The sequence below is a fragment of the Schistocerca gregaria genome, chromosome 2 (assembly GCF_023897955.1).
Source record: "Schistocerca gregaria isolate iqSchGreg1 chromosome 2, iqSchGreg1.2, whole genome shotgun sequence".
Taxonomy (NCBI): domain Eukaryota; kingdom Metazoa; phylum Arthropoda; class Insecta; order Orthoptera; family Acrididae; genus Schistocerca; species Schistocerca gregaria.
In genome coordinates this window covers 244,461,707-244,475,565 of record NC_064921.1, presented here as the reverse complement: position 1 = coordinate 244,475,565, position 13,859 = coordinate 244,461,707, and the positions used below count along the sequence as shown (strand labels likewise).

Genomic DNA, 13,859 nt, shown 5'->3' with positions numbered 1-13,859 from the left:
TGTGATTAACAAGCTCTTCGAGTTGTACCAAAATCCTTGCCTCCCATTCAGTGTGGTTGGTGTCCCTGTGATTTTTCAGCCATTTTTTGGAACTAACACTGTCTGCATCAACTATCTCCAGGACATCATCACGATGGAACTTGCTGTTCCAACAGGACAATGCACGTCCGCATGTATCCCGTGCCACCCAACGTGCTCTAGAAGGTGTAAGTCAACTACCCTGGCCAGCAAGATCTCCGGATCTGTCCCCCATTGAGCATGTTTGGGACTGGATGAAGCGTCGTCTCACGCGGTCTGCACGTCCAGCACGAACGCTGGTCCAACTGAGGCGCCAGGTGGAAATGGCATGGCAAGCCGTTCCACAGGACTACATCCAGCATCTCTACTATCGTCTCCATGGGAGAATAGCAGGCTGCATTGCTGCGAAAGGTGGATATACACTGTACTAGTGCCAACATTGTGCATGCTCTGTTGCTTGTGTCTATGTGCCTGTGGTTTGTCAGTGTGATAAAGTGATGTATCTGACCCCAGGAATGTGTCAATAAAGTTTCCCCTTCCTGGGACAATGAATTCACGATGTTCTTATTTCAATTTCCAGGAGTGTACAATGACGGGGTGGTACCAATAGCAGCACTAATAAAGAAAAAAACCAATTTATTAATTTTTCCTTTCTTCCCTGTAAGTTAGAAAAATCGATACAAATCATGCAGACAAGAAGATCTATTAAAAACAAAGATTCCAAGACTTACCAAGCAGGAAAGCACCGGTAGATAGGCACAATGAATAAAACACACAAACACACACACAGAATTTCGAGCTTTCGCAACCGGCGGCTGCTTTGTCAGAAAAGAGGGAAGGAAAAGGAAAGATGAAAGGATGTGGGTTTTAAGGGCGAGGGTAAGGAGTCATTCCAATCCCGGGAGCGGAAAGACTTACCTTAGGGGGAAAAAAGGATAGGTATATACTCGCGCGCGCACACAAACACAAACACACAAACACACACACACACACACACACACATCCATACATACACAGACACAAGCAGACATATTTAAAGGCAAAGAGTAAGGGCAGAGATGTAAGTCGAGGCCGAAGTGTGGAGGCAAAGATGTTGTTGAAAGACAGGTGAGGTATGAGTGGCGGCAACTTGAAATTAGCGGAGATTGAGGCCTGGTGGATAACGAGAAGAGAGAATATATTGAAGGGCGAGTTCCCATCTCCGGAGTTCGGATAGGTTGGTGTTGGTAGGAAGTAGCCAGATAACTCGGACGGTGTAACACTGTGCCAAGATGTGCTGGCCGTGCATCAAGGCATGTTTAGCCACAGGGTGATCCTCATTACCAACAAACACTGTCTGCCTGTGTCCATTCATGCGAATGGACAGTTTGTTGTTGGTCATTCCCACATAGAAAGCGTCACAGTGTAGGCAGGTCAGTTGGTAAATCACATGGGTGCTTTCACACGTGGCTCTCCCTTTGATTGTGTACACCTTCCGGGTTACAGGACTGGAGTAGGTGGTGGTGGGAGGGTGCATAGGACAGGTTTTACACCGGGGGCGGTTGCGAGGGTAGGAGCCAGAGGGTAGGGAAGGTGGTTTGGGGATTTCATAGGGATGAACCAAGAGGTTACGAAGGTTAGGTGGACGGCGGAAAGACACCGTTGGTGGAGTGGGGAGGATTTCATGAAGGATGGATCTCATTTCGGGGCAGGATTTTAGGAAGTCGTATCCCTGCTGGAGAGCCACATTCAGAGTCTGATCCAATTGGGGGTACTTCCCGGGACTGACAATTATTTCCAGTCAAAGCAGAAGTTTATAACATACCTCCAATAGGAAATGGATAAGCACTTTCCAGGTGTGTACTCATCAACATGAATATGATCATCTAAACGATCACGGCACAACCTCAGGGTCTGAGAATACAGCACCTAGAACATGATATAATGGGAAAATATTATCACACTGGTTAAGATGATTAGTACACCAATTCTATGTTTATACAAAAATATGTACAATGCTAGCAAATGTAAATAAGAAAAGGCCAAATTTTTTTTGTCACCAGATAAAGCTAAAGCATATACCCTGGAAGTACATAAACCACTTCCTGCTATTATTCACGAGCAAATGAATAGCTACACTCATGAAACATGTTACTACACTTAGCTGTACATGTATAGCTATGGGAGTTAGCACAGTACCACTTAAAACATGTCAGTTTCATATTTTTCTGAAAAAAGTGCTCATACAATGCCTATATTACAAGGGAAAGGGGAGAACAATATAAAGTTGCAAATGCAGAGTGAAACCTGAAAAATTGTTGTATAACATTCAAATGAAATGCATTTGTTCAGAGAAACATTATTCAGTGATAATCAAAAAATATCCAACATGTTTCAAGCACAGAATACATACCTCCAATTGAAGGCTTTGGCAGAAATGATGCAGACAATTGTACACTTCATGCAATGGTTGTGGATTATCCACAAGTCTTGACTGTATTAACTGATGGATATACTGTATTTGTAATGAATGAACTAGTGCCTTTCCCTCTGCAATATAACAAATTAAGAATATGACAATCATTCACTTAATACTGCGCAGAATATATTGTATATGAACAAAATATTCATATGATTTTATAATAAAACTTAAAAATAGGAAAACAACATTCAGAATAATTTCATGAGCAGCCTGCTATCTACGAGATGAAACAATTTAGGAACAGATGATAAAAGTATTCCACCACAGCCAAAACTCTGTGTAATCACAGCAGAAGAAAAAAAATCAGCTGTATTATTCATGATAATATAAGATTAAATTAATAATAATAAGAGATATGACAGGAATAAGTTGGGTGTACTGAGTTGAAAAGACTGAAAAACCATGAAATTAATTTAGAAAAAAAAGTATCAAAAACTAAATCATGTTAGGTGGAAGGGATAAAAGAACAGGTATAATTCAAAAAATAAGAGTACTAAAAGAAGGTAAAACAAGCAGGAAGGATTTGCAACAGATACACAGCCATTAAATGGTCTCAATGTAAAGAAAGAGAAAATTCTCTTCACAGAGAAAAAGGAGAATTAATAATAACATAACAGATCAAAGATATTACAGTGTAGGCTTTCACAGCCAGTATTGTTTTCACTTAAAACTTCCGGGCTGATAGGCCATGTTCGATGTATAAAACTCTCCCCTGAAGTTTTGTCTCCGACAGCATTAGACATCCTCCGAGGTAAAGCGGCGAACTGCAAAGAGAACTCAGAGAAGCACTGATTATACACGCAGTACAGAGGGCACCATGTCCGTCACGTGGTGTCGGCTATGAGACTGTCTCTGGTAATGTCAACAATCTCGATTGAAAGTAATCGATTGTCACACTTCTGGTGCAACGCTCACATCCAAATTTTATCCAGTTTAACACCTTCGTCTTTCCTGTTAAAATTATACAGTGTTTCTCAATCTCAATAGACTCTCTATATATGTGCCCATAATTTATTTAATAAAATTGCAGTCAAATAGCCACATACACTTACTTTGCTTAACATTTTACATTTTTGCATATTCACAGGCTTCGTTAAACTGTTCACATACACATGTTGTGATTGGGTCGTGATAAGTTTTGACTTCTGAAATTTTCCCAGCGTATTTGTTCTTCTAATAATTTCCGGGTATGCAGCCGGATCCCGTCGACATTCTGCCACGATATTTCGGCCCAGAGACGTCCGGCCATCATCAGGTGAGTACACAACTACTGAAGAGCCCAGGTGCAGTCGTGGTATTTATGCCGAATCTCGCGCGTGCGAAATGTACTGGCATTCTACAGCGCATGCGTCACGTGTTGACATGCGCAGCATAGCTGAGTTGTACGTGCTGCCCTCAGTGGTGAAAGTAAAAGATCATCTAGTCATTGAGTATCGAATGATGCTGTCTATTCTGCTGTGAATGTATAATTTTAATAACAGGATTCCAATTTTTATCCAGTTGAAAGCCATTGTCACGATTTATAAGATTATCGGCAAGACTTATTTCCACTGATTCCTTGATTACGGAATCCCAAAATCCGGAAACCGGAGCTAAAATTTTTGTTCCATTCTATTCCATTGAATGTCTCAATGAAATACAGTGCTCTGCTACTGCCGATTTTGACAGTTGCCGCAGACGGGTGTATCTTTCATGTTCTGTACATCGTTCATGGACAGTTCTTGTCGTCTGGCCAATATATGCAGAGCCACATTCACAGGGAATTTTGTAGACGCCTGCTTCCTTCAGTTGTAAATCGTCTTTAACGGATCCAACCAGGGCCCGGTTCTTTGCCGGTGGACGGAAGATAACCTTGATTTTATTCTTCTTCAGTAATCGGCCTATTTTCAACGACACAATCCCGGCGTATGGAAGAAACGCAGTTTATTTAAAGTCGTCATCAGCGTCCTCAGTGCGCTGCTTCTTGTTATGACAGTTGCGCATGGCCTTTCTTATTTGGCGTGAAGTGTAGCCATTCTCTTTAAAAACCTTCTCCAAGTGTTCTAATTCTGCGTGGAGGTTTTCATCGTCCGATATTATATGTGTTCGATGTATTAAGGTACTGAAAACACCGGCTGTTTGTGCTGGGTGGTGGCAGCTTGACGCCTGGAGATACAGATCTGTGTGAGTCGGTTTCCTGTACACAGAATGTCCTAATGACCCATCATTTTTACGGCGTACTAGCATGTCTAGAAATGGTAAAGTGCCATCTTTTTCAATCTCCATCGTGAATTTGATGTTCTCATGTAAATAGTTTAAATGATGAAGGAATTTCTCCAGTTCCTGTCTGCCATGAGGCCATACAATAAAAGTATCATCTATGTACCGCCAGAAGACCGTAGGCTTTAAGACACCAAACTCAAGTGCTTTCTCCTCAAAGTCCTCCATAAAGAGATTAGCTACCACAGGGGACAAAGGGCTCCCCATGGTGACGCCGTCTGTTTGTTCAAAGAATTCGTTATTGAATAAAAAGTACGTTGAGGAGAACATATGTTCAAACAAGGCCGTCATTTCTGCACTGAATAAGTTACCAATAATATGTAACGATTCCATTAGAGGCACTTTGGTAAATAGTGAGACCACATCAAAGCTGACTAATAAATCCGAAATATCGTGGCAGAATGTCGACGGGATCCGGCTGCATACTTGGAAATGATTAGAAGTGATAAGTTTTGTTTTTGCAAATTAGATGATGAAAGCTGTGAATAGAAAATCTAGTTACAACATGTCGCAGTCCGAAGTTTGGTGCTGTCCATGAGCAGTTCGTCATTGCTTCGGTGCCATAGAACTCCAGCTATACTTTATATCGTTTGTAATCCATGATCTTCAGTTGATTTCTGGAAGCCCTGGTGTGTGGCTTCATATATTGAAGTTTGATGTCTTCAATTACGATTGTCTCTATCGCTAGCAGGTACACTAGTCTAGATCTTATCGTCTTTGAGAGACCTAGTGCTCTTTTTAGGTAAGTTGATTTTACCTTTTCTAGTGTTTCTAGATTTTTTTCTGTCAGGTGGTCCCATATAACCTCCAACTCATAGGCCAAGATTGGCAAGATTTTTGCATTGAATAATTTCATGGCCGTTACTAGACTGAGTAGGCGGATGTTTCTGATGTCCTGTATTGCTATTATTGCTTGGGGTGCACGTTCTGTTGCCTGTTTTGTGAAACATTTGGCTGTTGGTTGCAATGTCACCCCTAGGTATTTAAAGTCTGATGAGACTTTTATTTTTTGTCCTCTGATGTTGATTTCCACATTCTTGGGTGTTTTGCCTCCTTTTCTGAAAAATCACCATTTCTGTCTTTGTTACGTTTACGTGTAATTTGTGTTCACTGCACCATTTGCCTATTTTCTCAATGATTTCCTGCAGCTTCTGTATATCCGTTGAACCTACGGCTATGTCATCAGCGTATGCATATACTTTTACATCTTCATTTTCTCCAATTTGCAGTACTTCTTCAATGGCAAGAATGTACAGCAAAGGGCTCATTGGGTCACCCTGTAAGACTCTGTTTGATTGTAGAATGAGGTTCGAAAAAGAGAGGTTGCCTGATATTGTGATTAAGTTGTATTCGAGGACTGACTTGATTATTCTTGCCCATACGCTATCTTCTCCCATTGTGATTTCCAATTTTCGGACTATTAGATCTCTTTCCAGTAGGTCAAAGGTTTTGGTAAAGTCTGTGAACACTGTGTGAAACATTTGTTTCTTTTGTAGCGCTTCATCGATGTTGTTTAGAAGAAGCCTGACTGCCTTAAGTGTTGATCTTCCAGATCTGAAGCCCATTTGTCGTTCTGAGAGATGACTGTCCACACAGGCTTTGATTTTTTGCACAATTATCTCTGAAAACATCTTGAACTGAGTATTTTCCAGGGCTATGCCTCTGTAGTTGTGTGGGTCTGTTGGGTCTCTTCTATCTTTGTAGAGAACTTTTATTGTCGAGTGTCTCCAATGGGCCAGAATTCTTCTAAGTTCCAAGCATTTGTTGAATAGTTTGGTCCATGTTTGTTGGGAGGGCCTCTTTTGCATCTTTCATATGTTCATTATATAGATTATCAGGTCCTGCTGCTTTCTTTTTCTTCAGTGCTTTTATTACTTCTTTTACTTCTTCTTCTTAAAGAAGTTCTCATCCATTGTCTTTTTCCTTAGTTTGATGTTGTTTCTCTTTCTTTGGGGGTGTTTTGATTCCTCGTTTGTTCAGTATCTTACGGAAATGGTCTTCCCATTCCTTCATGTCTGTATTTGGTGTATGAGCCAGTTTTCTTGGTCTTGCTGCTATGTATGGGTCTTTCTCTGCTTCATCCGCTTCTCTTTTTGCCTCTCTTTCTATGTATTCTTTTTTCTTCTCTTCTATTAGCTTTTTGCAGATTCTCCTCTCTTCTGTGTACAGTTTGTATGTTTCCTTGTTGTGCTGATTTCATAATCTGTGGAGCGTTCTTAGAACAGTGTTCCTTTTGCTGTAGTATTCAGCATTGAACCATCTTTTTGCCATCCCTGTTTTTGGGTTTGTTTGTATCACTGAATTTTTTAGGAGGTCGTCTTTTTTGTCTGTTGCTTTTTCAAGATCTCCTGCCTCTATTTAAGTTTCTGTTTGTGTTATTTGTTCTTGCTGGTTTGTTAATTTTTCTTTATCTACTTTTCTGTGTGTGCTTTGGTGGGTATTTTTTGCTGGCAGTGACGTGACATTATTTATTTTGTTCTTCATTGGAATGTGCTTTCATACAGGAGTGATGGAGTCATGCCATGTTGGTTGAATACTTCGTTTTATTTCACCTCTTGTTAATGTAATATCAATAGTGCTTTTCCCATTGTGGCATATATATGTAGGTACCTGTCTATTGTTCAGTAGGGTGAAACCATCTTCTTCTAGGGTTTCAATGACTAGTCTTGTTTTATAGTTCTCCGTATCTATTCTGCAGTTGAGATCGCTGGCAATAATAGTGGGTTTGCTGTCGCATAGTTTGATGAGTGGACTATTTTGTCAATTATTTCTACAGCACTTGCGTGTGGTTTAAAATAGGCTGCAATTATATTTATGTTTGCTGCTTCTGCTAGCATACTATTTTCTTGTTCTACTTTTTTTTTTTTTTTTTTTTGGGGGGGGGGGGGGCAGTATCCAGGGTTTCAGCAGTATAGATATTCCTCCCATGCATCGTCCTCTTTCTCCCTTCTTTGCCATTAGCAGTTAATTGTAGAAATCTTTATGTTGCCAGTTGTATATCTGGAAGGTTTCTGTTAGAATTGCAAGATCCGAGTTTTGAAGAATGTCTGTTGGTGTTAGGTTAAGAGCACTTTTAATTCCTTCTGTATGCCACAAGACTGCTTTTATTTCTTGTTGTTCTGGTTTTCTTCTGTGCCCCTAATAATGCGAGGTTTTTGATATGACGCTCATCTTGCTGAATTTTATTTCATGATTACCTTCCTGGTAAACGTGTTCTGCTACTGCTCATTTATCCATGTTCCCCAGTCAGCAATTCCTCTGAAGTTCAACAAGACGAGTGTTCACACTTCTCTTTGTGGTGCCGATATAAACCTGTCCACAACTACAAGGAATTTTATACACCTCCAATGTAGCCAAAGGGTGTCGTGCGTCTTTTGCCGATCTTAAATATTCTTTTATTTTCCTGGTGGGTCTGTAAATAGTTTCCACCCCATACTTGCTAAACACTTTCCCAATATGATCTGTGACCTTACTAATGAACAGAAGAAAAACCTTGCCATTGGTCGACTGTTGTTCATCACTGCTCCTGATTCTATGCCTAGAGCGAAGTGCTCAATCTATATCCTAGCTAGAATAGCCATTCTCCAATGAAGTTGACCGTAGTGTAGAGGTTCACACACAACTCAGGGAAGATACAAAATCAGAACAGCAATGGAATGTTACAGTCACAATTCCAAGATCTGGAATAACAAATAACAAGCTGCAGGACAAATCCGAGAGCTGTGAACAAGTCAGAGAACAGCAATCAAAGGAGGAGTAAAAGTTTTTGTCCTTATTTTGAACAATTAGAAAGTTGATAAAAAAATAACTATAAATAATGAATAAAAATACTACATTTCAAACTACCATAAATAAAATCAATTTAAATAGCAATTAAATAATGCAATACCCTGTAGAAATAAAACTAATACAAAGAAAAATGTGGGTCGCCATTTACTCATTCACCTTAGACAGAGAATAAGAAGTGATAATTAGAAGAGAGAAAACCTGAAAACTACTGTATTCTGTGTTAAAGTTGTTCTTCTGGACAATTAAGGATATCGAGCAAAGGAGTGGAGTAACTGATAAAAAAATAAAGTGCTGGTATTGAAGAAAAAAAGGGCAAATTTTGCAACATATTCAGCTAGATCATAAGAACTGATGCAGAAATGTGGAGACATTAAGCATTACGACCACTAGTCTTGCCATGTCCTCTGACAGCAATTTGCGCACACTTTGTCTCAGATATGGTAGTACCCACTCTCCAGACACATCAACATATCAATTATTTGTTGAATGGCTAACTAACATAACCCAAAAAACAAAGACTACTTATCTTAGTCTAAAATTAGTGGAACTAGTAAAAAAAAGGATAACATAGTATAACTGTAGACAGTGTTCAGTAAACCAAAACTTAAGGATAATGGCACAGAATAGGAAAAAAGTGAAAGGCCCTGTGAGCCAGCTCTCACAAGAAAAAAGTTGGTGTAATGGGCGTGATGTACAATTATCTAAGTAGATCTACGACATTGTTGCAGATAAACAAAAGCAAAATTTGGGATGAATTTTTTGAAATAGAAGGAGTGATGTACAGCAGAATAATTTTGCTGTGCATATTTAAAACTTTTAAAAAGGTTCCACCAGGCAAGTTCAGAACAGAGAAGGGTAACTTTGGGCTGGTGTGTCAATCACAATGTCAACCAGGCATACCACAGATGTAACAAACATCAGGGTATGAGGGGAGCATTACCACACAACTTCAGAGTGAAGAAGGCAGAAACACAAACATCGCACTGCTATATAACAAGACACTGTGAAGTGACAATACATAATTTCAATGCCAGGGAGCCACTGCAAAGTCAAACAATCACAGAGACCTAAGCTTGGCAACACTTAATTATTATTGAACTGCCACAAAGAGGAAAGAACTAATGAGACCAATAAATGAAGGCAAATGCACTCACACATACAGAGCCATCGTGCTATAGGCGTAGGCTTGGACCTTTAAATAATGAGGCTTTTAGAGTTCAAAGACATGTTCAGTTGTGCAGTCATTCTGTCTTTGACACTAGAACCAGAGAGAATGACAGTTGTTGAATTTCAGTGAAAGTACAACAAGCTGATCAATGATGACCTCTCTGCTACCTGTTACTGACTTCAACACCGAGAAGCAACTAACCTGATGTATACCACAGCTGTGGTATGCTTTTGCTGTCTATTGGGTCACTGCGCATAAGAACACTGGTGTACGGCCAGTCCTCCTCCGCTATGAGTCATCGCAGATGATTTACAAGCTGTCATCTCCATTCTGACCAGTCGGGTCGCATCCCCACAGGCTTCTGACCTGCTCATTCAAATCTGCTGCAGTTATGGTTGATCCATGGGGGATGATTGTGTTCTATTCTCCATGATAGCTGACATCCTGGGTCACAGCTATCTCCAGCTGAGCAGACAACGGGCTGTCTTCGAAAATGCTGTGGTAGGAGCCGCACTGTATTGTGGAACATTTGGTTGGTGACTGCTCCTTTTCCTACACTGCCACCAGCACAGCATGTGGCTTGTCGCTGACAAGGCATTGCAGCAATTCTTCACAGCATGTGTGCTTACGCCCAGCCACCAACTGCCACTCTGAAGACACTTATAACTCTGTCCACTCAACACAATAAACAAATGTTATTGCTGACGTCACTGTGTCACTGTCACCTCCAGGTGCAAACTGAACAACACTACCACGATCTGTGCTTGGCCTCTCGTTCACAATGTGATCCCAGCTATCTGGGTCGAAGCAGTATTTGTTGTGTATACGCATTTTCAAAGGATGGAGGAAAATATGAAAGTTCCTTTTCTCACAGCATTACACACTACCGAATTATAGAAACTGAACATAACAACTGCTGATTGGCATCCAAAGAAATGGACAATCATCGATAATGTGCTTGTGTGACTTGCACATTCACGGTGTTGTTGTTGTTGTTGTAGATGTAAATGAAAATGTAGTAGTAGTTGTTGTTGTTGTACTCTCCAGTATGAAGACTGGTTGGGTGCAGCTCTCCATGCTACTCTAACCCGTGCAAGCCTCTTCATCTCCAAGTAACTACTGCAACTTATATCCTTCTGAATCTGCTTACTGTATTTATCTTTTGGTCTCCCTCTAAGATTTCTACCCTCCACACTTCCCTCCAATACGAAACTGGTGATCCCTTGAGATCTCAGAATGTGTCCTATCAATCGATCTCTTCCTCTAGTCAGGTTGTGCCGCAAATTTCTTTTCTCCCTGATTCTACACAGTGCGCCCTCATTAGTTATGTGATCCACCCAATTATTCTTCAATATTCTTCTGCAGCACCACATTTCAAAGGCTTCTGTTCTGTTGTTGTCTTAATCATTTATTGTCCATGTATCACATCCATACATGAGATGGCACATTCATAACATACAAAAACTGTGCAATTAAATGCACAAAAAAGTAGCTGGTTAAAATCCTAGTAGAAGAAGTTTCACAACCAGTATTTGGCAACGCCGAATGATACAGTGATCGCATATTGTTCCTTATTAGCACCAACGTGCTGGGGTAAATTCAAACCTTCTACTACGTTTCTCATGAAGTAAGCTGCATAACACTGTTAATAAGTATTCAGTTTCCACGTGGGGCTCAGCAGCGCTGGTACAACTTCAGAGAAGCACGTTGTGCATTGGCTTTCTTCTTCCCTTTCACTCCATATTCAGCCGCAACAATGCAATACACTACACAAGCACCCATCACACACCAGCATACAGTACAGACTCACATGGCACTTCATAACAAGTTGGAAAAAGACAAAAATGACATTAATGCAACACCCTTTATGATCTTACCCAAGATAGTAATGTGGGATTTCTGCATTCACCTGAACATTCATTCACTGACAAGTAGTGCAGATGCCAATGACTTGGTCCTAACCTAAACTGCATGCCTGTCAGCAAGAACAACCACCATAACAGTTTAACAAAAAAACATGTAGGCCAACACTTCAATCAGAATGACACTGATAACAACTGACAAAAAGAAAAAAAAAATAATACCTGGTTAAGAAGTAGATAACTGTCAATGTAATGCACTATGGCCAGAAATGACTACACGTCTACAGACAACTCGAAAAGCTACTAGTTGTTGAGAAAAAATTATGTTAGGTAATGAGAGACTAGTACTCCTTAAGCAGTACCTCCAGTCTCTTTATCTTCTACCAATATATCAATGTCCAACAGTCGCCATGGAATATTGGGGCCATCACCCATCACAGTTAGTGATACTTCAAACTCGTGCTCTACAGTGAAAGTAACGCGGCCACTCTCAATCTGAAAGAAAAAGGTTATCTAATGAAAGAAACATTCAATTTAAATCTGTTGAAAATAGGAATGTCAAACTATCTGTTAACAATACCTTGAGATTTCTCATCCGAGTTGGCAGATTTCCAGTAACTAACCGGTGCTGGATAACTTGGTTGAGTCGCAAAAGGGTTGCACGGCGTTCTGCTGGTGTTATTGGGTCTGGAGGAACAATTCTCTCCTGCAGTTAAACAGAAGAGCCACAATATCACATACTACCTTGATGTCTATGCTTATGACTCTACTGTACATTATATCTACATCTGTAAACCTACTGAATTGTAAGCGCTCTAGGAGACAAAGTTCTCTCAGCAATTATTATCACTGGAAGTCCTTCTGCACTGGAAGCAGTATAAGAACATGCTTTGTCTTGAAATATGTATTTTATGGTAATATTTTAATTCCAGTTACAGAACAGTATGGAGGCCTTCCAGAACTCTTTGAGAGAGAAATGTTGTGTGGAACCTTATTAATACCTTTACTCTTGTTAATGTGCTTTATTTCATCATAAACTTAAGCACACTGTAGTAATTACGACAAATTACTGTTTTCTTCCTTCTGTTTCCTTAACCTGTACCGTCTATAAAACAAACTGTGCATCACAGAAGCACGATTTCCATAAACAAGCAGTTCTGCTTCGGGAAATATAAACATATTCAAAGGGTAGTTGGAAGTGTATGTTTCAGAGCAAACAGGATAAAATATGAAATACATATCAGACGACATTCACACACTTTTATGCCACAAAAAGATTATTACAAATGACACACATGATATACCAGGGAATTCAAGATTAGCTTAGACACATAAATACGGATAGGCTCGGACTTGCCTAAAGCCTTCCTTGTATGTTATGCAAAATAGGGCAAGGATAAGGAAAATATGGATTTTAAACTGTCATTGATGAAATCATTAGAGATTGAGTACAAGTTTGGGTAGCCCAAAAATGAGGAAGTAAATCAACTACACTCCTTCAAGAAGCCAAGCCAGTATTTACCTTCATTTAAAGATGGATAGGGATTTGAACCACACATCTCATAAATGAAAGTTGGGTCTGTAAGCAGTGAAGAATAGCAGCTTGGTGGTTGTGCAGTTAAGCACCAGACTACAAAGCCCAAGGTATAACATATTTCCTGGTAGCTCAAGTGGCTTTCATCTCCAGTAGCAATTTACAAATGTGAAAAATTCAAGCTGCAATGTGGTTCACTTTTCATGTGAAACAGTTCTCAGGCAGGAGGAAGACAATAAGACCATGTATGCTAATGCTCAGTGGTGTCTAAACAAACCTTCAGATTTAATATAAATTTTTGTTTTCCGGTGGTGACAAAGATCAGAAGAAAATGTGGCCAATAATTAATTGCAAGAACCGAGTATGGCGGTGTTAAGTAGTAGTACTAGTAGTAGTAGTAGAGGGGTTTTGGGTGCACGACAGCAAGGTCTTCAGCGCCCGTTCAGTAACATAGTGAGACGGGTGTCAATAAAATCGTTGAAAAACTTGTGCTCACCCACACCAAAGCGTGGGATGAAGCAGAGCGTCAGCAGTAAAACATGGACAACACAGGAAGAAAATGATAGAGGAAGCGAAAACAATGTAGCAGATGGAAATGGCTGGCTGACCGCAAGGAAAAAAGAGGAGGAGTCAGTCACTGCAATACACTAAAACCTCCATCCTAAAAGTTTAGGCCAGAGTCTAGACACATCAAAAAACTTAAAAACCCAAGACACACACGTCTCATCATTAGCTAAAACAGAAGGCAGATCCCCATCAACTTGTGCT

At 40.1% G+C, this 13,859-nt stretch overlaps 1 protein-coding gene across 1 annotated transcript in view; it reads right to left on the bottom strand.

The window, feature by feature from the left end:
- LOC126336775 (mediator of RNA polymerase II transcription subunit 14) overlaps positions 1-13,859 on the bottom strand; it is a 173,038-nt gene that overhangs the window by 136,949 nt on the left and 22,230 nt on the right. Inside the window, exons 5-8 of the mRNA XM_050000788.1 lie at positions 12,138-12,263; positions 11,920-12,052; positions 2,411-2,547; positions 1,823-1,926 (exon numbers count right to left, since the gene is read on the bottom strand). Coding sequence (XP_049856745.1) covers positions 1,823-1,926; positions 2,411-2,547; positions 11,920-12,052; positions 12,138-12,263 — 500 coding nt within the window. The remainder of the gene's footprint in view (positions 1-1,822; positions 1,927-2,410; positions 2,548-11,919; positions 12,053-12,137; positions 12,264-13,859) is intronic.